The sequence below is a fragment of the Pseudorca crassidens genome, chromosome 16 (assembly GCF_039906515.1).
Source record: "Pseudorca crassidens isolate mPseCra1 chromosome 16, mPseCra1.hap1, whole genome shotgun sequence".
Taxonomy (NCBI): domain Eukaryota; kingdom Metazoa; phylum Chordata; class Mammalia; order Artiodactyla; family Delphinidae; genus Pseudorca; species Pseudorca crassidens.
This window is the reverse complement of record NC_090311.1, coordinates 76,776,927-76,798,858: the sequence shown is the minus strand read 5'-3', so window position 1 is coordinate 76,798,858 and position 21,932 is coordinate 76,776,927. Positions and strand designations below refer to the sequence as shown.

At 36.1% G+C, this 21,932-nt stretch overlaps 1 protein-coding gene across 1 annotated transcript in view; it reads left to right on the top strand.

The window, feature by feature from the left end:
- Positions 1–21,932, top strand: part of RYR2 (ryanodine receptor 2) — a 721,598-nt gene that overhangs the window by 579,803 nt on the left and 119,863 nt on the right. Inside the window, exons 64-71 of the mRNA XM_067710999.1 lie at positions 2,509–2,569; positions 3,817–4,055; positions 5,557–5,638; positions 9,683–9,813; positions 12,641–12,961; positions 14,545–14,785; positions 15,185–15,272; positions 16,427–16,519. Coding sequence (XP_067567100.1) covers positions 2,509–2,569; positions 3,817–4,055; positions 5,557–5,638; positions 9,683–9,813; positions 12,641–12,961; positions 14,545–14,785; positions 15,185–15,272; positions 16,427–16,519 — 1,256 coding nt within the window. The remainder of the gene's footprint in view (positions 1–2,508; positions 2,570–3,816; positions 4,056–5,556; positions 5,639–9,682; positions 9,814–12,640; positions 12,962–14,544; positions 14,786–15,184; positions 15,273–16,426; positions 16,520–21,932) is intronic.

Below are 21,932 nucleotides of genomic sequence, written 5' to 3'. Positions count from 1 at the left end.
CTCTGTCATTTTCTGTGCTGCACCCTTCTTATCTTTTTTTTTACCTCCAAACATTGGAGGCTCTGCGACCTTTATGCTTCTGTATTTATGTTCATGCTGGCTAATTTCATTCAGGCGCATGATTTAAAAAATTCTCCATATGCTTATGAGGCCCAAGTTTACAGCTCTAACTCAGATCTCATCTCTGCACTCCAGGTTTTTGTATCAGTTGCCTACATCTCTACCGGAGATGAATTGGCCCATCACACTTGACCTGTCAGAAGCAGAACGCCCAACCCTCCCCTCTCCCCTCCCCACACATTTTGCTCCTGCCTTGGGCTCTCCCCACGTGCTGGAATCCTACCACTATTCACCCAACTGCTCACACAGTTGCTCACCCAAATGATCATGGAGTCATCCTTGTCTCCTTTCCCCGTCACCAACATGCAACCCATAAAGCAAAACCTTAACATACATTATTATTTTTTTAATAAATTATTTATTTATTTTATTTATTTTGGGCCACGTTGGGTCTTCGTTGCTGCACGTGGGCTTTCTCTAGTTGCGGCGAGCGGGGGCCACTCTTCGTTGCGGTACACGGGCTTCTCATTGCAGTGGCTTCTCGTTGGGGAGCACGGTCTCTAGCCGCCCGGGCTTCAGTAGTTGTGGCACGTGGGCTCAGTAGTTGTGGCATGTGGGCTCTAGAGCACCGGCTCAGTAGTTGTGGCTCACAGGCTTAGTTGCTCCATGGCAAGTGAGATCCTCCCGGACCAGGGCTCGAACCCACGTCCCCTGCCTTGGCAGGTGGATTCTTAACCACTGAAGCACAATCCAAAGTGCTTGCTCTTGTTGCAAGGCTCTAGAACCTGTTTCACTCCTCTCCACCTTACATTCTCCTTCTTTCCCCTGAATTTACCCACATCAGTCATCTTGACTTCCTTGCCTGGACCACCAGGTTCATTTTCTGCCCCGGAAACATGCTGTTTCCACCGCCTGGGCCCTTCTCCCAGTTATATGCATGGTTTGTTCCTTCGCTTCATTCAAATCTCTGCTCAGGTGCCACCTTCTTGGGGAGGCTCTGGTGACCACTCACCCTATTAATTCTATCCTGTTGCTCTAATCCCTATTTCCTGCTTTATATATTTTTACTGCGGCCTGACATTATGTTACATACTGATTTATTTTTTGCTTAATAGTTCATTGTCTGTGTCCCCCATTAAAATGCAAGTACCATGAGAACTCCATTTTGCTTATTATTGGAAGTTTAAGAGTACTTGGTATTTAACATGTATTTATTGAGTGAATGAATAATTAAATGAGTAATACTTCTAAGGGCTGTAGTATTGTAGAAGCCCTAGCACTGCCACCAGTCAGTAGACAGGAGCATGACAAATTCTGCCCTTCTGCTGATTTTGTCTTCATTATCACCTGGAAGTTCTGAGATTCAAAGCACGAGATGAATGGAACATTTTCTGAAGCGTCTCAGCAATGAATACCTTATTATTTTTTTTCTTATTTGCATCATATCACTAACCTGGTATGCCCACATTCTGAGACAGTTATTTCCATGTATACTTCATTTGTTCCTTTTAGGGTCCTTTTGTGTATAAAGAATATAACATGCTCAAATGTTTTAAAAACTCACATTCAATTAGGAGTTTTTAACCTAAGGACCAGGGAATGACTGTATATATTATAAATAGGAAAGTATGGAATGAGGAAGTGATGAGTGTCAGACTGTATTGTGAGCGGTCAAATCAATTTGTTACTTTGGATTCATATTTTCTTTTTTGTATCCTTATCACGAAGTAAAATACGTGTACTCATTATGTGATTCATATTTCTGTACTTTGTGATGAAATATGCCAATCAGAATGGCTGAGTTTCATCTTATTTTCAAGAAGGGTCACCCCCGTTTCAAATATCTCATGAGTAATGTTTAACTTATTCAGCCTCTGATGCTTTTTTGCATGATAGTTTGGTACCACTTTTTCACCGAAGACGAACAACATTCAGGCAGATTAGTTCATGTCAATGCAGTTGAATTCAGGCAAATTAATTCATCTCAATGCAGTTGAATGCAATAAGAAAGCAGATATACTTGGGGTAATTAAAAGGGAATTAAATTTATTAGACTTTTAGCCCAACTCATTTCACAAAGGATATCAGCTGACTTAAAAAGTTGGCATACAATATGATTTAAAAATAAGGTGAGCTAGTATGGGGAGGAGGATATATTTGAGGAATCTAGTTAAAATTCTTTAGCCTGAGGCAGTGCTTTGAATGCTTCTTGAGTATGTCAGCTGTTTGATGAGACGTGCTTTATTGCTTTCCTACTTACATTCACATAACCACTTTTAAGCAGAAAAACTGCATGATTTTAAACTTGATTATCAAAAACTCTTTTGAATTGAGTTATCCTTACTGAACTGTGCCCTTGACTAATTTTTGGAACACGGACATTAACAGAAAAGAAGAGCATTGAGAAATTCTCTGGGCAATTTATGCAGCTTTTTGTTTCCTCTTTAGGGAATGATGCAACATCAATTGTCAACTGTCTTCATATTTTGGGTCAGACTTTGGATGCAAGGTAAATGGATACATTTTGATTTAAATCAATGAGTGTAATAATGATATACAGGAATAAGAAGAAGAACCTAGTGTCTTTATTCTTTGGAATTGCAATAAAGACTTTAATGTAGGTGAAAAGAATATCTTTTGTAAATTAGTAAAACAACGGCCTTTTATTATTTTTACGATCATATATATATTGTTATTTAAATTTTAAGTAATTTCTGTAGCAGCTAGGTATGTAATTGAGGGTTGAATTGGGACTGTATTATGTGAGGTAAAAATGATGAGCTACAACTCGAGAGGTTTTATTAGCCTTAAGGCAGGATAGTTGTTCTCCATATTTCTAATAACATTTACCTTTATAGGAAATATGAAGGTTTTATTCTCATTTTATAGATGAGTAAAGTGAAGCTTAAGATTGCATAGTAAGTGTGGAAATATACCAGTTTCCAAGTCTATGCACTTTCTACTCTGCACTACTATTAAAATGACCAGAAATCCAAATACAAAACCAGTTTGGTTAGCATGATTGATTCAGCCTTTAAGCCGTACAATTAATTTACTTATTATCCAGGATACATCTAAATAAAAGTTCCTAAAAGTCTTCTACAGAGAATATGCGGTGATACTCTTGAATTATCCATTTTTGTGTTTAAAAGTTTATTTGAGGTGTTTTGTATAATAAATGAAGAAAGGAGATGCTACCATTCACCTTCATTTTCTACAAGAAATGGCGGCTTTAGAATGTCACTTCTCTACAAAGTTCAGCCTTCAGAGCTTATTTAGAAAAGATTGATTATTACCCTTAAGGTAAAAAAAAAAAAAAAATCCGTATCATTCTGTAACGTGGTTTAGCTGGCATTAACTGTTTCTTTCACACCCATAGCTTCAGAAAACATTCTAGTTTTGTTGGATTTGGGATGAACTAAACTGACTCAGGAGCTGGGTTTCTTAGTTATCAAGTAAATATTCTCAATATTTGAGACCACAGGTGGAAAACATAAAGCATTAGAACTGCCGTTTGCTCCGAGGTCCTAATTAAGTTGACTACAAAGGCATTTAGGAAACGTTATGCATTTATGGAGTGCTCTTGCTGTAACTTCAAGTATATAGGAAAGAATTATTTCAAAGTGGTTTTAAAAAATTGAGTTGACTGAGTGAATGTCGTCATGGACAAAAATAAACACGATGTAGAAGCATGTTTTATTTGCATTTCACGTGTTCCTCTCACAAGATACAAGGTGTCTCGTCTTTACTCCCTAGGACTGTGATGAAGACTGGCCTGGAAAGTGTTAAAAGTGCACTCAGAGCTTTCCTGGACAATGCCGCAGAGGATCTGGAGAAGACGATGGAAAATCTTAAGCAGGGCCAGTTCACCCACACCCGAAACCAACCCAAAGGTGTTACTCAGATTATCAATTATACCACGGTGGCACTGTTGCCAATGCTGTCATCATTATTTGAGCATATTGGCCAGCATCAGTTCGGAGAAGACCTAATATGTATGTAAATCTATTACTTAGAGTTTCATTATCTACGTAGTACAATCCGAAATTAACAGCCACATCATCGAGGTTATTCAAACACTGCTTATACGTTAAAATGTTTTTGTTTTGTTTTGTTTTTTTAAGAACACTTTAGGTTGACATTTGAATTACAAAACCAAAACCACTCTTAATAGAGATAGATCTCTGAATCACATGGATTTGCAGAAGGGACCAGTAAGGTACTGGTTATGGACAGTCACGCCCACATTGTTGACATCCAAGTTCCAAATTTTACACTTTCTGTGGTGTCTCTTTCCATGGAAATTTTCTAATGCAGTTTCACCGAAGGACATGCAGCATTAAATGTTTTCAGATTATTTCTGAGTCGATGCAGACTGTTTCTGCAAGCTATCCTACCAGTAAATTTGAAGACTGCTGAGACAAATTCTGTGCCTAAATAACTGACCTACTAGGGTGGTTCAAATATCTTTTGTTTATAGGTTTCATTCTCTTTTCATAGGGGATTTCATCAGCCGTTCCTGGCTGGAATTCTGTGGTTATTAAAAATATCCACAGAATGCCCAAGGTTGCATGAAAAAGGAACTACGTGACCTAAGTTCCTGCTCTCCTGCCTGTATGAACATGACAGATGATATGAGCCCTTGTCTACCAGTCGAGTGTGTCTTGCTTGCAGACCCACCCACTCAGACTCTCAGTGTTGTAGGTCTCCCCGGTGAAGTACAGCTCTGTGTAAAAACCACCTTTGCTCATCAGTGAATGACATAACCACTAGTTTCAAAACATTGACATTGACACTGCTTGAACCAATGGGAGCATTACTTACAGCCCCATGTGGACACAGAAACAAATATGGGGGATGAGGAGGGTTTCTCCATTCATGTCATGGTGTGTCCTCCGGGAAATGGTAGCAGAGTTGGCATTAGAAATCCAAGATTCTTAGTTTTCTTTGCCTGTTGAACATGTTTATTGGATCAGAGGTCATCTAAGAGGTTTTATTTGATTTTCTAGCTTTAAAAGCTCCAAGAGTGACTTACTTATGCCTTGAATTTCAGGTCATTTCAGAAATAAATGATACACCCCGTTCTCTAGCATTCTTACTCTTGTTCATTTGAGAGTTAAAATAAAAGGTACAGTCTTTATATACCTCTGGAACAGGAGTCAAAATGGACCTGTCCTCCCAGATATCCTTGTGCTTAGTTTTATTCTTGAAGAAATCCTTTATTATACCTAAAGCGATTGTTCCTGATAATATTCTGTCTGTATAATCAGAGCATAATTCTTTAGAAAGCTTTCAGCTCCTTCCAGAAAAGAATTTTGTTTGAGGAAAAGGTCTTAAATTTCATTTTATTTGTGTGTGTTCTTGTATTGCTTTTTTTCAAATATTAAAGTGTTAGTATGCCTTTAATATGGAATTTTGTTGTTAGCCTAAACTTTCTCAGGACAATGTATTGATAACAAGTGTTTTTTTTTAAAGTGAGATTCTCTTTTTCCTTAGTGGAAGATGTACAGGTATCATGTTATAGAATTCTGACTAGCTTGTATGCATTGGGGACCAGCAAGAGTATTTATGTGGAAAGGTAAGATTTTAAAAGTTTAACTTTGTATTAATAGTTTTTTCAAGTGTTACGATTATTTATTTCAAGGGTCTTCACTTTATAACTTTTTTCCTTAGTTATAAACTAAACAATCAGATTGACATATTGAATTCCTTGGGAGTAATTAGACAATCTTTAAGCTAAATTTGAATTGATATAATAAAAGACAGTTGCAAATTATGAACAAAAAATGTAAAGCCATAGTGGTAAAGCCTATATTTAATATAAAGTTTAAACTTAGAGCGTTAATGAGTCTTACGAAGGAATCTGCTAGTACAGTTTCTAATTCTATATTGGAAATACAAAATAAGAATGAATATAGGCAGTTAATTTTTTCATGTTCTCAAGTTCAAGAGGAGAAGATTAGCAGAGTCAGATGTTCTGGACAGGTCAAGTAAGATAAGGTGTCCCCACTGAACTGAACAAGAGAGATCACATGGGCAACTTCTGTAAGATTTCTGTGGAAGAGAGAAGAGAAAGAGGGCTTTTTTAAACGTTAGAAGAAATAAAAAGACATTCTAATAGAAGACCAATAAATGAAATAAATAAGTCAAAGGATATTCTGAGAGAAGAATATTGAATAGATGTAAATTCTCCCCAAATTAATCTTAATTATAAAGAATTTCAAGTAGAAATTTGTGTTTTGTTGAACTTGAAAAATTTAAAAGTTTATTTGAAAGAATCAATGCACGAGACTAGCCAATAAAATTTTGAGAGAGAAACTTAGAGTAATAAGGGTATTCACACGGCCTACCAAACATTAAAACTTAAAAAGCAACAATAATTAAAATAAGGTGACAATTACAAAGAGAAAGGAAAGTAGATCAATGGAAAAAGATAATTGAGTTTACTCTGAATATTTTTAAAGTTTCACCTGCATTTTAAGTTAAACTATCAATAGTTTCATATGATTTTTATGGCTATAAAATATTTTATCCTAAGGAAGTGTTATACTTCATTGAAATGTTCCTTTATTTTTGACATGTAGGCTCTTTTCTCTTTTTCACGTACGTAAATAATGCTAGATCTATGTTCATAGTTTTCTGTGTATATTTATTTTATTTCCTTTATCAGAATTTGGAGATCTAGGTTAAAGAGTAAGGGTTTGTGATGCACAGTTTACTATCTTTAAAAACAATTGATTCAATTCATACTTTAAAGTTTTACAAGAGAATTCTCATTTCCTCACATTTCTCATTTCCGATTATTACCCTTTTTTACTATTTATAAATTTATTAGTTGAAAATGGGATCCTATTTTTATTTTCAAATGCATTTTCCTCATTACCAGTTACTAGCTATTTGTGTGTGTGTGTTTACCTTACCATTTGTACTTTTTTAATAAATTGCCTTTTCTTATTTTTTGTCCGTTTTTCTATTAATGTATTCTCTTACTGATCAGTAATAACCATTGTATTTGTTAACTATTACCTTCTTGCCTGTTATTTCTCCTGCTTTTATGACTTTTAGCATTTTTTTACCTTTATAGTGCTTATATACAAATCATTATGTGCAGATAGTTTTTTATGACATGAGAATTTTGGATTTTTATATAATCAGATCTAGCAATTATACCGTACATGTTTCATCTCCTTAGTTTCATGATTTTAAGAAGTTTATACTATACCCTTAATAGCTAGAAATTCAAATATTTATTCTCCTAGGTTTTTCATGCTTTCAGTTGTTTAGATTTACTTTTTAATCCTTTTGTTCATTCTGTAAATACTGATCAAACGTCAGGTTCTGGGAAACAACAGTGAACAAATAGATCCCTGCTCTCAGAGAGCTTATATCAAGGGAGAGAAACAAAACAAGGAAACTGTTGAACGTAACAGGGGCAAGTTATTGTGTGTGAGTTGGCACACAGTACAGAGGATGACACGGGGTGATCAGGAATGCATCTTGGAGAACAGGGCTTTTTAGACTCAGAACTTTCTCTACGCAACAGGAAACAGTAGAAGATAAGTCAGGTGTAAATGGTCTGTGTGTAATAGCCTTCATTGTCTCAGTGAAGTCTGAGTTGAGTCTTCAGCCAGATGACAGTTGAAGAAACAAGTGTGAGAAGCTTGAGGGAGGCATAGAATGTCTGAAATGATTGTCTCTGGAGTATGAAGGGATTTACTGGAAATGAGCCTGTTTCCTGTTTCTCTTTGGTGTTATGTAGAATTCAATTTTTTAAATTGTCCACCACGTCTCTAATATAATGATTTATTAAATATTTCTCTTATTTACTGATTTAAAACAAACTCTTCATCATATACTAAGTATATTTGCTAGGTTATATTTCTAGAATTTCTATTCTGTTCTAAATTATTTGATTTTTAAATGATTAGAGCAATACCATCTAGGCTGAATTGTTACTATTTTCTAATACATTTTAATATCTGGTAGTCCAAATTCTCTCATACCTCAGCAGTTACTGTTATTGTTGTTACTACTCTTGCCTGGGTATTTTTCTTGATAGAATTTGGGATCTTTCTGCTAGATTCTTTAAAAAGATATATATTTTTTCAGTTAACTTTGCAATTACAAAGTGAATTTGGGAGAATATAAAAATAAAAATTTGAAGGTGAGTAAAAGGTATTTTGAAAAAAATGACACTATACTAAAAAGAAAAGTAGTTATTTTAATATAACTCACCTAAAAGAAAAATTGCTATTTCCAGAATAGCAACAGAAATGATCAGAGTTGATCTGAGAGTTACTAATTGAATTTATATCTTAAAGTGAATTATTAAATAATTCAGATGAATTATTAATGAAATAAAAGGACTAGCCCAGTCAGATGTCTGGAAATAGATGATCTACTTTGGGGTCATATATGAAACATTTTAGGCTATTAAATTCTTAAATAAAGTATTTCTCATTCTTTTAAAACATCTATTGAACCCATATTGTGTGCCAGAAATTTTGCAATTCTGTATCCCTGTTTTTAGGTAAGGAAAGAAAAACTTGAAAAGGGTAAGTAATTTTCCTATTGTGAGTGACACAGTGTTAGGAGTAAGATCAGGACTTGGGTCTGTCTGAATCAAAGCCCATGCTCTTTGTAATTTCTTGATGTCCTAAATTATCTTTAGTAATGAAATGTTATGAAATGTTTGAATTGAACTTTATCTTATTCAGTGTCATTCTATGAAGGGATATTTTCTCCTAGCTGAATATATATCTAGTCATTTTTAATTAAAATATTAGATAATCAGACTTAATTTTAAGTATTTTTTTTAGTGAGAAATTTAAAACTGTCTAAGAGAATTATGTAACCTTTTCTTAATTTGATCCATTTTATTGACTTTTAAATAAAATACATATTCAAAGTCATTTAAGGAGTTCATAATTTGCTGAAATAACTCTCACATTATTCTATATTTAATAAACACTTAACATGCCAGTAGAGCCTTGGATTCAGTAGGTAACTGAGGGAGAGAGAATTTATATCAGTGGCAAGGGAAGCCTTGACTAAATTGATCACAGTCTGATTCCCTTCCTTCCCTTGAAAATGATAAATTAATTTTAAGTGTTATCAATAGTTTTTAGCATCTAATATGTCCTTATATTTCATAGCTACCCTGAAATTACTTATACATGGTAAATTTTCAGAAAGTTTTATTTGTGTCTTGTATTAGTACTTGATTTTTAAAATTTTTATCAAAATCCATTTATTCACGTGGCAAGAATTGTTCCTTAGGTCATCATGTTAAAAGAAAGAAAGAAAAAAAGGAAAATGTCCAAACTTATGAGGGAATTTACAGGGCTTGGGTTTTTTTTTCTTGTTGTTATTTTTGTCTGTACTGTTTTTAACTTCTTTTTAGCTGACAGATGATTTAGGTGTGTTTTTTTTTTAATGGCAGGGAGTTTGCTGTTGAAAGCACATGATGTTTTGCAGTATAGAAATTGGGTTTGAGGGTTAGTTTTTATCAGTAGCAGTAGCACTATGATTGTCCTTTTAGGTTTACCTTTCCAATTTTAATATAACTTCTTCAGTTTTTCACTTAGAAGACTTAAAAAATATAAGCGTTTTCCACTTACAGGCAACGTTCTGCATTAGGAGAGTGTCTGGCTGCCTTTGCTGGTGCCTTTCCTGTAGCATTTTTGGAAACTCATCTCGACAAACACAACATTTACTCCATCTACAATACTAAGTCTTCTCGAGAGAGAGCAGGTAACACAGAAGCATGTGCACTACTTGATATTTGAAGCTAAAGCTTAATGACATTTGTTGTGTTTTCTGACCATGATTTTTTAATGGGCTATTTTAATTTATTATCTCCATGCCATTTGTTCTTAGGTGTTATTATTTGGAATTTTTTGGAATGCTGTATACTATTTCCTTAGTGTTTCTGAAAGAAAATTAGTTTAATTTCTTCTAAGTCAATGAGCCACAGACAAATTAACCCTCTTAATAATAAAACAGAATAATCAGCAGATATGGAAAAATAGGTCATTCAATTACCTCTTATAGGTAGTCAGTAAGTGTATGGTATTCTTATTTGTTACAGTTATACCTTTCATTTCTCTTGGTTCACCGGGTATGTCTATCTTATTGGAACAGTTTTATTTCATGTGATGTTTTTCTGATAGTTTGATCCTCTAAGTCTGATAAAGTATATTTTATTTTAATCATTTTCCAAAAGCCCTCAAGAGTTCCCCCAACTTGAACAAGAATTATTAGCTGTTCACAAATGCATACCTCTCTGTTGATGAGATCATTTCTCTGTGTAATTCATGTCTATATGGGAGCTACTGGTTACACTGATTTTATAGTGAATTTTTCAAGTAAAGAACCTTCTAAAAACTTGAATAATCGTTATTTAATTTGCCTAATTTATGATTCGAATTTCATATCACAGAGGAAGTTAAAGAAAAATATGTTGAATATAACTTAGCAGTATTTTCTACATAAATTGCACAATATATTTGTAAACAATAAAACACAGTTGAGTTTGGATTGTTAATTATGTGTATAAGCATGTCTTATAAAGTTGTCTTATTAAAGGTTTTTGATTCATTAATATTTTTGTAATGAATCAAGAATGAAGCAGATTGTTATTTTGTTACAGATAAGGAAATACACAGAGCAGATAATTTCCCCACTTATTTTCTATAATACGCCGTTTGCATAACAAAGGAAAGGAATTGCATTTAATGATTCTCCTTCATTCATTTTCTTAGTCAAGTCATTCAACAAATGATTATTGGTAGATGGAGAAGATGGTGTATACAAAGATAAATAAGATTTGATTTTTTTCTTCAGGGAGTTTTTAGTTGCAGTAGAGGTAGAGAGACTGGTGAATGTACGTGATAGAATTCAGAATAAAGAACACTGGGGACACAAAAAAGCAGTTTGAGCTGAGAGCACCTGGGAAGACTTAGCAGAGTTTGTACAGATGAGCCTTGAAATTAGGAACACTGAAAGTCTGGTACGTTAGGGGAAACTTCAAGTACTTTGAGGTGGCAGTAGATTTCAGGGAAGAAAGAGAAAAGATGAGGCAAGAATGGAAAGCCAAAAAGAGGCGAGGTAGGCTTCCTGTGTCAGGTAAGGAGTGGGGACTGTACCAGGGCAAAAAGGATCCTTTTATTGGCTTTAAAAAGGGGAGTAACATGAGTAGCTTTGCATTTTAGAACTCCATCATGGCAGAAATAAGGAAGACGAATGAGTGTGCATCACCAGTTAGAAAATGATTGTGGTAATGCAGAAGAAATCTAATTGGGCAAGACCCCTTGGATGGAGTCTATAGTGAAGAGGTTATGAGAAATCCTAGAGGTAGAATCATCTCCTGTAGGAGATGAAGGAGCATCACAGCCTAGAATTTCTCCCAGGTTTCTAGCCTGGGTGACTCATTGGATAATGTTGTTCTCACCAGATAGTAGTGCAGGCTCAAGGCGTAGATTGGAGAGGAAAGGTCAAGTTTAAATTTAGACCCGTTATATTTTAGTTGCTTTTGACACATTCCTTATGAGACACACAAAAAAACTTTAGGAAATGTGGCTATGAGAGTTATTCTCTTACAGCAGAAGCCCGTAGGAATGGCAAGAATTGCCTAGGCAAACATATAATCTGAAAAAGAGAAGTGAGTTCAAGATAAATCCCTAAAGAAAACCCATATTTAAAACTTCAGCAAGGAGAAAAGAGTTAGCAAAAGGAGACTGACAAAATTCAGAAGAGAGTCAAGAAACACTGAATGCATTGAAGTTAAGGAGAAGGGGGATTTTAGGAAAAGGAACTTTGGTCAGTGATGTGAAATGCCCTTGAAACACTTAGTAAGATAAGGATTGTAAGAGAATAAATTCGTTCAGTGGTGAAAAGCAGAAGCCTTCAATTCTGTGGCTAGGAGAGCACCTGGAAAGGTGTAAACAGTCTAGGAGAGAGCTGAGCACGTGTATAGATAGGTTTGCTGCGGAAGAGGCCGTAGAGAAGAAGGAGCTGAAAATACAGTCCTGAGCAAGGTGCCTGCTGGAGGATAGACAGCATCAGAACACAGGTGAACCATGAATGGGGACCTCAGAACTCCTGCTGAAAAGGGGAACAGACGTGAATGTGAGACCAGACGCAGAAATGATGAGAGCAGGCAGCTGGAAGAAGAGACATCTGATATTCCTACTTGTTCTGAAGTAGAAGGATCGGTCATTTGGTGATCTTCAGGTGGTTGGGTAGGGACTCGGGGAAAAAGAAAGTTTGAAATACCTGCCACGGGAAAAGGGAGAGGCACAGGGAACTTTATTCAATATCCTGTGATAAACCATAATGGAAAAGAATATAAAAAATGAATGTCTATATGTGTACAACTGAGTCACTTTGCTGTACAGCAGAGAGAGGCACAACATTGTAAATCAACTACATTTCAGTTTAAAAAAAAAAAAAGAGGAATCCAGCTGAAGGCATGCCAGGTCTGGCCGAGTTTTGAAGCCCAGTGTGAAATGGTTGCTTGTGTCTGTTTCGGGTCACTTCCTTCACTGAATCCATGTCATTTGTACGTGTGCTTCTCTAGCTCTTAATTTGCCAACTAATGTCGAAGATGTTTGTCCAAATATACCATCTTTGGAGAAACTCATGGAAGAAATTGTGGACTTAGCTGAGTCCGGTATTCGCTACACACAAATGCCACATGTGATGGAAGTTATCCTGCCCATGCTGTGTAGCTACATGTCTCATTGGTGGGAGCACGGACCTGAGAATAATCCAGGGAGGGCTGAGATGTGCTGCACGGCTCTGAACTCAGAGCACATGAACACGCTGCTGGGAAATATCCTGAAAATCATATATAATAACTTGGGAATTGATGAGGGAGCCTGGATGAAAAGGTTAGCAGGTAAGACTGGGAAGGAATGTGCCACTTCCATTTGTTTATTTCCAAAAAGATTTGAAATACAGAAGACTAAAATTTTTCTATCTCAATCTTTGTGAATATTTGCTCTGTGCTCAAAAACTATTCTGGATTACTTCTGTCATGCTGTTCTAAAAAAAAAAAAGTAGATTTAATCAGACATTGGGTAACTTTCCATATAGTTACTACTTTTAAGTGAGTAAACATTTTCTAGATTTGACTAATCTCGCTAAGATTAATCAGTGAACACAGCAGTAAAAATTAATGATTCTGCAGACAGAGACAAAAATAAAACTGGATATTGAAGCCACCCAGGTTTAGTCATCTCTCTTAGCGGGAATGGGGGAGGATCATCAAAAGATACAAATATTTACATTTAAGCTTCTCTGTCATTGCACTATTTATATTGAGTAACTGGAAGCAATTTGAATGCCCAGCCACAAGAGTATGGTTAAATAGGTTGTGCACATCCATATTACCAGAATATTATGCTTTTTTTCAAACATTAAGATTTCAACAGTATTTTATGATGTGGAAAATATTCAGAATATCATGGAGGGTTAAAAGAAGAACTTTAAAAATTTGAATTCAGAAGTTTACGTATGATATTACTTATTGGGAAAATTTCCAAAAAAAAATACACCAATGTCTTACTAATTTGGATAGGGTAATTATGGTTGATTTTTAACATTTCTCTTTTATACACTTCCCCAGTATGTGTATGTTACTCTTAGGGAGAAAAAAATTCCTTTTAAAATGGCCTAAAAAACAAACTTATGGTTACCAAAGGGGACAGGTGAGGGGGAGGGACTAATATATACACACTACTATATATAAAATAGGTAATGAACAAGGATGTACTCTATAGCACAGGAAACTCTGCTCAATATTTTGTAATAACCTATATGGGAAAAGAACCTGAGAAAGAATGGATATATGTTTATGTATAACTGAATCACTTTGCCGTCTACCTGAAACGAACACAGCATTGTAAATCCGATATAAAGTAAAAATTAAATTGAAAAAAATGGCCTAATCAAGTTTAGACCTGTTGCTAACAACTACAACTATTATTAAATAAAAGAGCAGTATTATATGTAATCTAACTCTTCCACTGGGACAAGGATGGGGACAGTTACAATGAGATGGCGTAGTAGTTAAGTAGGTAGTGGTCTCATAGAAGTATTCAGTGGTGTGTATCTCTTCTAAAAAATGGGCCGGGGGAACTTTTCCATTTGGGGACTTTTCTTCTTTGTGTGAAAATAATTGATTTCCAAAGTGAATGAATGTCTTTTTTAAACTTCTAAATTAGCTGCCAATTTCTTTCTTTCCTTCTTTTTTGAAAACAAGGAAGCACATCAGTTTCAATTCAGTAATCATTTTTGAACAGCAGCTATGTAATTAGGTTTGGGACTAGAAAAAGGACTGAGCATGGGCTGAATTCTAAAGGAAGGCATGTGCTAGAGGAGAGGGAGGCTTAATCGTGCTGTACAGTTGTGATGACCATCTAATCCTCATTTTAATGAATGTTTATGCAGAGTGGAATATTAATGTCTGTCTTCAAACAGTATTTTCCCAGCCTATTATAAATAAAGTGAAACCTCAGCTCTTGAAAACTCATTTCTTGCCATTAATGGAGAAACTCAAGAAAAAGGCAGCTATGGTGGTATCAGAGGAAGACCATCTGAAATCCGAGGTCAGGGGGGATATGTCCGAGGCTGAACTTCTCATTCTAGACGAGTTCACCACGCTGGCCAGAGATCTCTATGCCTTCTACCCGCTCTTGATTAGATTTGTGGACTATAACAGGTAGAATGTTCAAAAGTGATTTAATTTCTCTAATTCAGTCGTAACCTTACTGTGTTCATACGTCCCAGTGGAATTGCTTCATTCACTACTTAGCAATGAGTTTGTTCACAGTGATGACAGTATCAGATGTGACTTTCACCAAACATCTTAAAATTACAATTGGAAATCCCATTGTGGAACAGTCTGCCTTGTGGGTGTAAAAACTAGCACTTTGACAGTTACATGTTTAAATTATTTAAAATGTTACAGCTGTACACTGAAGTCATTTATGAGCTCTGTGGACAAGCATGCTCACCCTCAGTTTACTTGGTTTCACATTTAACTTTAGGAGTGTGATTTTTTTTTTTAATTAACTTTAGGGAGTAACTGAGACACTACTTTATTTATTATGTGATCTAGGGCAAAGTGGCTAAAAGAGCCTAACCCAGAAGCAGAAGACCTTTTCCGCATGGTTGCAGAGGTGTTTATCTACTGGTCAAAATCCCACGTAAGTAGGAAAATACTGACAGTGCTTACTCTCTGGAATATGTCCAGGACTTGCAAAATTTAATGAATTTTCCGATTCCCTTAGTAAATACCTATCAGAGTGTTTCTCAAGGTCATCTCCTTAGTATCACTTAACTGGCCAGGAGAGAGACTAGGCTTCCCTGGGGAGTTTGATGCACTATAAGCCTTCTTTTGAGTTTTGTAATTTATCTTCAAACAATCACAGAGATTTTTAATTGTGCTGAGTATTTATCATAATCAGTAGGTTTTTAGATGAATGCCTAGTGTTAGTTTCAAGAATAAGAAAAAGAATCTGAATACGTGCTTTTGAATCTCATGGACATATTTTAAACACAAATCTGTTAATATATGTTACGTACGTTCTAACCCAAATTTTTAAAGGTGAAACTATGTGAATAGTTATAATATTATTAACAGTAAAATTAGAATGTTAATATGAGCTGAATGAAAATTGAGGCTTAGTCTATTCACTGTCCTTCATACAAAATCTTTTATTACTCATCAATTATTAACATAGTTAGATGCTTACTACGGAATTATTTTGCTTGGGTTATGCTCCTTTAAAAAAGAAACACGTGTAATTAGATTGTTAACCTCTCTTTTAAAGCTCTGTGATTATTTCTGCTTTTATTCTGTATTTGCTTTCACTAATACCACTGCTTCAACACTTGACTTTGCCAGTGTTTTTATGTTCCTAAATTAAAAATGAATAAAATAATTTTAGGGTATATGAAAAAGTAGATAAAATATCTGACAGAATGGAAAGTTGCGTTATAGTTGTGCATGCCCTTAGGAAATCTGTGTTTATCCCAAAAGGCAGTATATGCTTTCCACCAGGTAGCTGGTGTTTGAGTATTCATTCTACCCCTTGGTAGGTGTGTGACTTGGTTACCTAAATTTTCTGAACCTTAGTATTCCCATCTTTGAAACAGACATATTTCTATCTAGTTCCCAGAATTGTTGCCCCCAGCCAAGCACCCTCATTTGATAGTCAACTATTTGTTTCCTTTCTTTATAAGTCTTATATATCAAATTACTACTTACCTTTGTAGAAAGTTTGGGTTCCTTTGTAACCTCTATTACATGAACTACTTATCTGTGGTTTTAATTGAAACTTCCTTTGGGACTTCTCAGAATTTCAAAAGAGAAGAGCAGAACTTCGTGGTACAAAATGAAATCAACAATATGTCTTTCCTTATTACGGACACCAAGTCAAAGATGTCCAAGGTATTACTATAATCTGTTTTACTTTCTAGAAAACGTGTGAATATAACTTATGTTCATTAGTTGAATTGGTTGATATTTTTTAGATCTTTTGAAGGTTTGTAACTGGAATTTGATGGATTTGATAATATGTTTACTGATTAAACACACATACACACATAGTTTTAAGGGTACCTGGGACTTATTGTAATCAGGTGTGGCAAGACATGTAGACATGGAAATGACTGTCATGGAGGAAGAAGATTTTACTCATAGTTCCCTGGAAACAGAAGGCACAGCGTAGAGTGAGGACACATGGGGAAGCACCAGGGTCAGCCACGAGGCGGAGGGAGCAAGGGGAAGATGTGGGCAAGAGCCTTTATTATGGTTTCTGTGGAAAGGAGCAGACGAGGTAGGGTAAGCAGGTTTAGCACTGGCTAGCTTGAGTCATTTCAGTGGGCTCTGGGGTGTAGGGACTGTCCCTAGTTGTCTGGTACCTGACCCTGGGTGATGAGGGCAGGTGGATTGAGATTCAGGTAAAGGAGGTGATTGGAGGACAAGGACTCTGAATTGATTGGTTTGTATATGAAAGGCGTGCTTGCAGGCAAGTAATTTTCTACCTCTAGGAATTGACTAACTCTGGGAGGGGCACTCAGAGATCAGCAGGGCCCATGATGTCAAGGCATCACAATAAAAAGACATGCTTAGGGCTTCCCTGGTGGCGCAGTGGTTGAGAGTCTGCCTGCCGATGCAGGGGACACAGGTTCGTGTCCCGGTCTGGGAGGATCCCACATGCCGGGGAGCGGCTGGGCCCGTGAGCCATGGCCGCTGGGCCTGCGCGTCTGCACATCCGGAGCCTGTGCTCCGCAATGGGAGAGGCCACAACAGTGAGAGGCCCACATAACGCAAAAAAAAAAAAAAAAAAAAAAAGATATGCTTAATATACACACACACTCACAAAATTGCCAATCAGTATAATATAGATATAATTAGTCAATAATATGTATTCATCAGAGGAAATGTATGTACATTTATGTGTGTCAAATAAATACACCGCCAAATAATTAGCTGCATTGTTTAAGAACCACATGGATGAATTCTAAGTTCTCACATATGAAATAGAAATTTTTGTTTTCTCCATCACTCATGTTGGGGACTGGAGGACCTTTCAAAACACTGAAAAATATGTGCCTTTATCTTTTGAATTACCACTAAATAGGAAAATGAATATATTAGATGGGGTAACACACAAAATATGCTCCCAAATGGCCAAAGATGCAAAATAGTGTGGCACTGTGGCCACGGAAATCAGTCTCGACCAACTCAATAAATTACGGGAAGAGAGATGAACCCCAAGAGCCCATCTGACTTGTTTCATTGGCAACCACCAGGACAAAAAAAGTAGCATCACTCAGTACTCTAGTCTTATTCAGAGATGTGGTTGCCATGCATCTGATACTATTACACATGAACTCAAAGCTAATGTGCTGGCTGAAGCTTTGCATACTAGAACACTTGTCCGACTGCTACAGGCTATTACTCTGTGCATCTGTGCTCTTGAAACACTCATAAAAGATGATAAATTTTCTTTCCTCTGGGCAGACAGTAAGCCTAAAGAGTGAGGAACTGCTCCTTCAGAAGATGCTATATACTAAGAGTATATATGTCACAGGGATGTTCTGAACTGAAAACTGTTAGTGAATTACCCTGCTTTGTCAGTATATTGTCAACGTAGGCCAGTGTTAACAAAGGCATAGAGAGAAGACATAAGAGGTCAGTGTTTTCTTTTGGAGGATGACAATGACTCCAGTGTATTATCAAACTCAAGATAAATTAAAGGTCTTCAGAGCAGAGGTCTGCATACCTCTCTACAGACATCCTCTTCCCTCTTTTCCATCATTCTAGTCCAGTGATTCTCCAAGCATACACTCAAAGCATTGTACATCCTGTAACCTAAACTGAGGCATCTACAACCATTGACATTTACTCCTATTTTCAGGAAAAAAATCAAAAGTAATGGATAGGAGCATCTCAAACTTAATGTCGTCCCCGCCCAAATTTTGTTAACCTTTTTAGTCTTTTTACCTATGACTGCTAACACTCTGAGACGAGATAGCTCGCAAATAACAGTAACATTGATGAAAAATTTAGAAATCAGCGACTATGCTTTGCTTAAAAAAATTTTTTTTGCCTGCATATGTGCTTGACATTTTATATTGTGTAAGTACAATAAACTTTTTTCCTAGAAAAAATGTTTCTAGTTCAAACAATGGAGTCAAATATACTCACATGTTACCTATATTGTTTTACTGAAGTAATCATGATACGCATGTGTCAACATTTGGACAGATTTGAGAGTCACTGGTTGGTCATAGCAGTGTCATAACGGCAGTTGTTATCAGTATCATTGAGGTTCTCAGCTGACCACGGATGGCAAGAAGGATTCAGAAGTGGAAGGTAGTCAGGGGCTGAGTAAGTTCTCTCCCAAAAAGCTGTATCATTTGGGTCTGGTGTCAAGAATGGATACCAGTAGTGTGGCCAGAGGTCTTACATCTGAAACTGAAATGAACAGAGAGGTGTTCCCTCCTGAAATGCTGAGAGCAGAGAGATGCAGAAAGCTTCAGGGATTTCTGCGACAAGACCTTAAACCGTCTGTCTAAGGTGTCACAGCAGCCGATAGAGCCACCCTCCCAGAGTCCTGCAGGAAAAACGAACTCCTTTTGGCCAGAGATTGAGACCAAATGCAAACACCAGCCAAAGGACATATTGTCACACATCAGTCTTCAGCCAGTCGCTTGAGCAGGGATAATAATCACTATTTGTATGGAGTGCCATTTCTCAAATTAGAAGAGTATATATAAGTTGGCCAGCAGACCAATTTGGAATAGGAAATCTGGGATAGGGAAGCTCATTTTGACTTAAAGCAAAATATATGTAGCTCAGAGAGAGGCCAGTGCATGTATAATTGGCCATAATACTCTGGGAGTTCTATTTTTCTTATTTTTTGAGGAACCTCCATGCAGTTCCACAGTGGCCGAACCAGTTTGCACTCCCACCAGCAGTGCACAAGGGTTCCCTTTCCTCCACATTCTCACCAAAACTTGTGATCTCTTGTCTTTTTGATGAATAAGCTCACTTTTATCCTTCATATGTCTAAATTTTCATAAATCATTTATGATTTTATGTCTATTTGGGGAGGGGTGTAGGCCATTTTCTTGTAGGAATATTAGAAAATTCTTCCCTTTTTCTTGGTCCTCTATTAAATTTTAGGTTATTTTAGGTGAAATTGTTGGAGCTATATTTGTGGTGCGTGCATGTGTCTGTGTGTATGTGAGACAGACAGACAGACACACACACACATACAGATTGATTTAAGAGAGAGGGCATTTATCCGACTCTCCTCCTTAAATATGCTGTTGACAGAAATAATAAACAATCTGTAATAGGAATAGAAAAGAGTTTTATTTGAGCCAAACTGAGGGCTATAACCCGGGAGACACAGATTCAAGAAGCAGTTGAATTATGTTCCACCGTACTAAGAAATGGGGGAGACTTACAGAGGCAAACACCGCAAAATTACATAAGTTATTTGTCAAAAATTATGACTGGACCTGGCAAGAAGTAAGTGTGCTTGTTAAGTAAGGATTGGTCGGGGTCCGAAAGAGTTGCATAGTTACCAAGGAGGTCTTGAGACTACAGTGCTGCAGCTGGCAGCTGCTAGCAGATGTTTTGAGAATGGCTGGTGGTGTCCTTGAGACTGGTACAGTTCAGAAAATTCAAGTTCTCTGTGATTCAGGATCGTGTCTCAGACCTTCACAGTGGCCACTGAGCTCCATTTTGGATGTCTGAGCCACACTCTATTTTAATTTTTTAAATGCATTTGTTTCTTCAGTGGTTAAAGCAGATGCACAATGCATGTTTGATGGGTCACAAAACAGGCTGTTCTAATTAGCGTAAAGTTTAAGTTAAATCATGTGTAAGCCAGAATGACTTTCCCAGATCTCCATATGTGAACATTTCTTCCCTCAGTGCCTACATATTGACCATGTTATTGTGTCTTCATATCTGATTCAAATGTTAGGATTGAAAATGAACTGTGCAAATTCAGTAGTTTCAGCAGTTCTGTTCAAATTATTGAACAGCTCCTATGAGTAAGGCACAGTGCTTGGTTCTGCATATAAGAAAGGAACAAAATAGGTTTGGCCACTTCCCTAATGGAGCTCCATAGTCTGGGGAGGAAATTGACACTGAACAAGGAAAAAACAGCCCTTATAGACGTACATGAGGATATTTGACTGCTCGTATATTTAATTTCTTCCTACCAACAGTGAACTTTATCACTCATAAAAGTTCAAAGATTTATTGACTGTTCTTTTCAGTTTACAGATTTCCTATGGTATAGAAAGCAAGATGATATTTTGAGCATAAGTAGGAATTAATTTATCTAGTACTTCTCAAAACTGAGCAGTGTAGAGTTGCCTTCAGTGTTGATTTAAATTATTTTTATTATAAGGTTGCTTAAATATTTATAAATATCAAGCCAGGTATAAGCTCCTTCTACTTTTACAACAGTAAAACCAAAAGACCTTTACAAGTTAAAATCAAAGAAAACTTCAGCACCAGTAAAATTTAGACTTTCATGTATTGAGTAATATTGTTTTGCAAACACTAAATTACCAGTATTGGGTAGAAATATGTTTGCATAACTTATATCAATTTCCTTAATTTTTAGGATGGTGGTTCCTCATTTGGGTAATTATTTTTATCAGTGTGGTTAGGTTTCCTTTTAGCAGAGAGCTCATGTAAAACCACTGATTCATTATTTTTATGGGTTAATCAATTTAATAGTACAAATAATTATTCACTGTGCTTTTTCTACTAAACTTACCGACAGTACTCTCTTACAAATTGGTACAGATAAAAGCGGGATCCACACGATAAGTACATCTCTTTGGAAAGTGAATATGATTCTTATTACTGTGGTTCAGATATTGTAGGTTTGATATAGCAATATATACTATATATGTAATAATATAATACATTATATAATATATAGTATTAACATATCAGCTACCATTACCATCTGATTTCAGATGTTTCAGTACTTTCACTTTGCAAAAAACTTCTTTCATTATCACGTTGTGATGTATTTTGCCTTCTTTTGGGGAAAGCAAATCATTTGTATATTAAATGATCTTCTGAATTTCTCAGCCCCAAACTATTACAGTATATCATTATCATAAAACTATCTTCAATGTTTGATTTATCATTACAAAGAAATTTAACATGCACGAAGAAGTGGATATGGGACAGCTATTTTCATTTTAACATTAGAACATGTCCTCTTAATAGAAAGAAGAATACTCACTACCCAGTGAAAATTAGACTCCGTCATTGGAGGTGACCCTGGCACAAGCATAGTTTTCAACAAAATCAC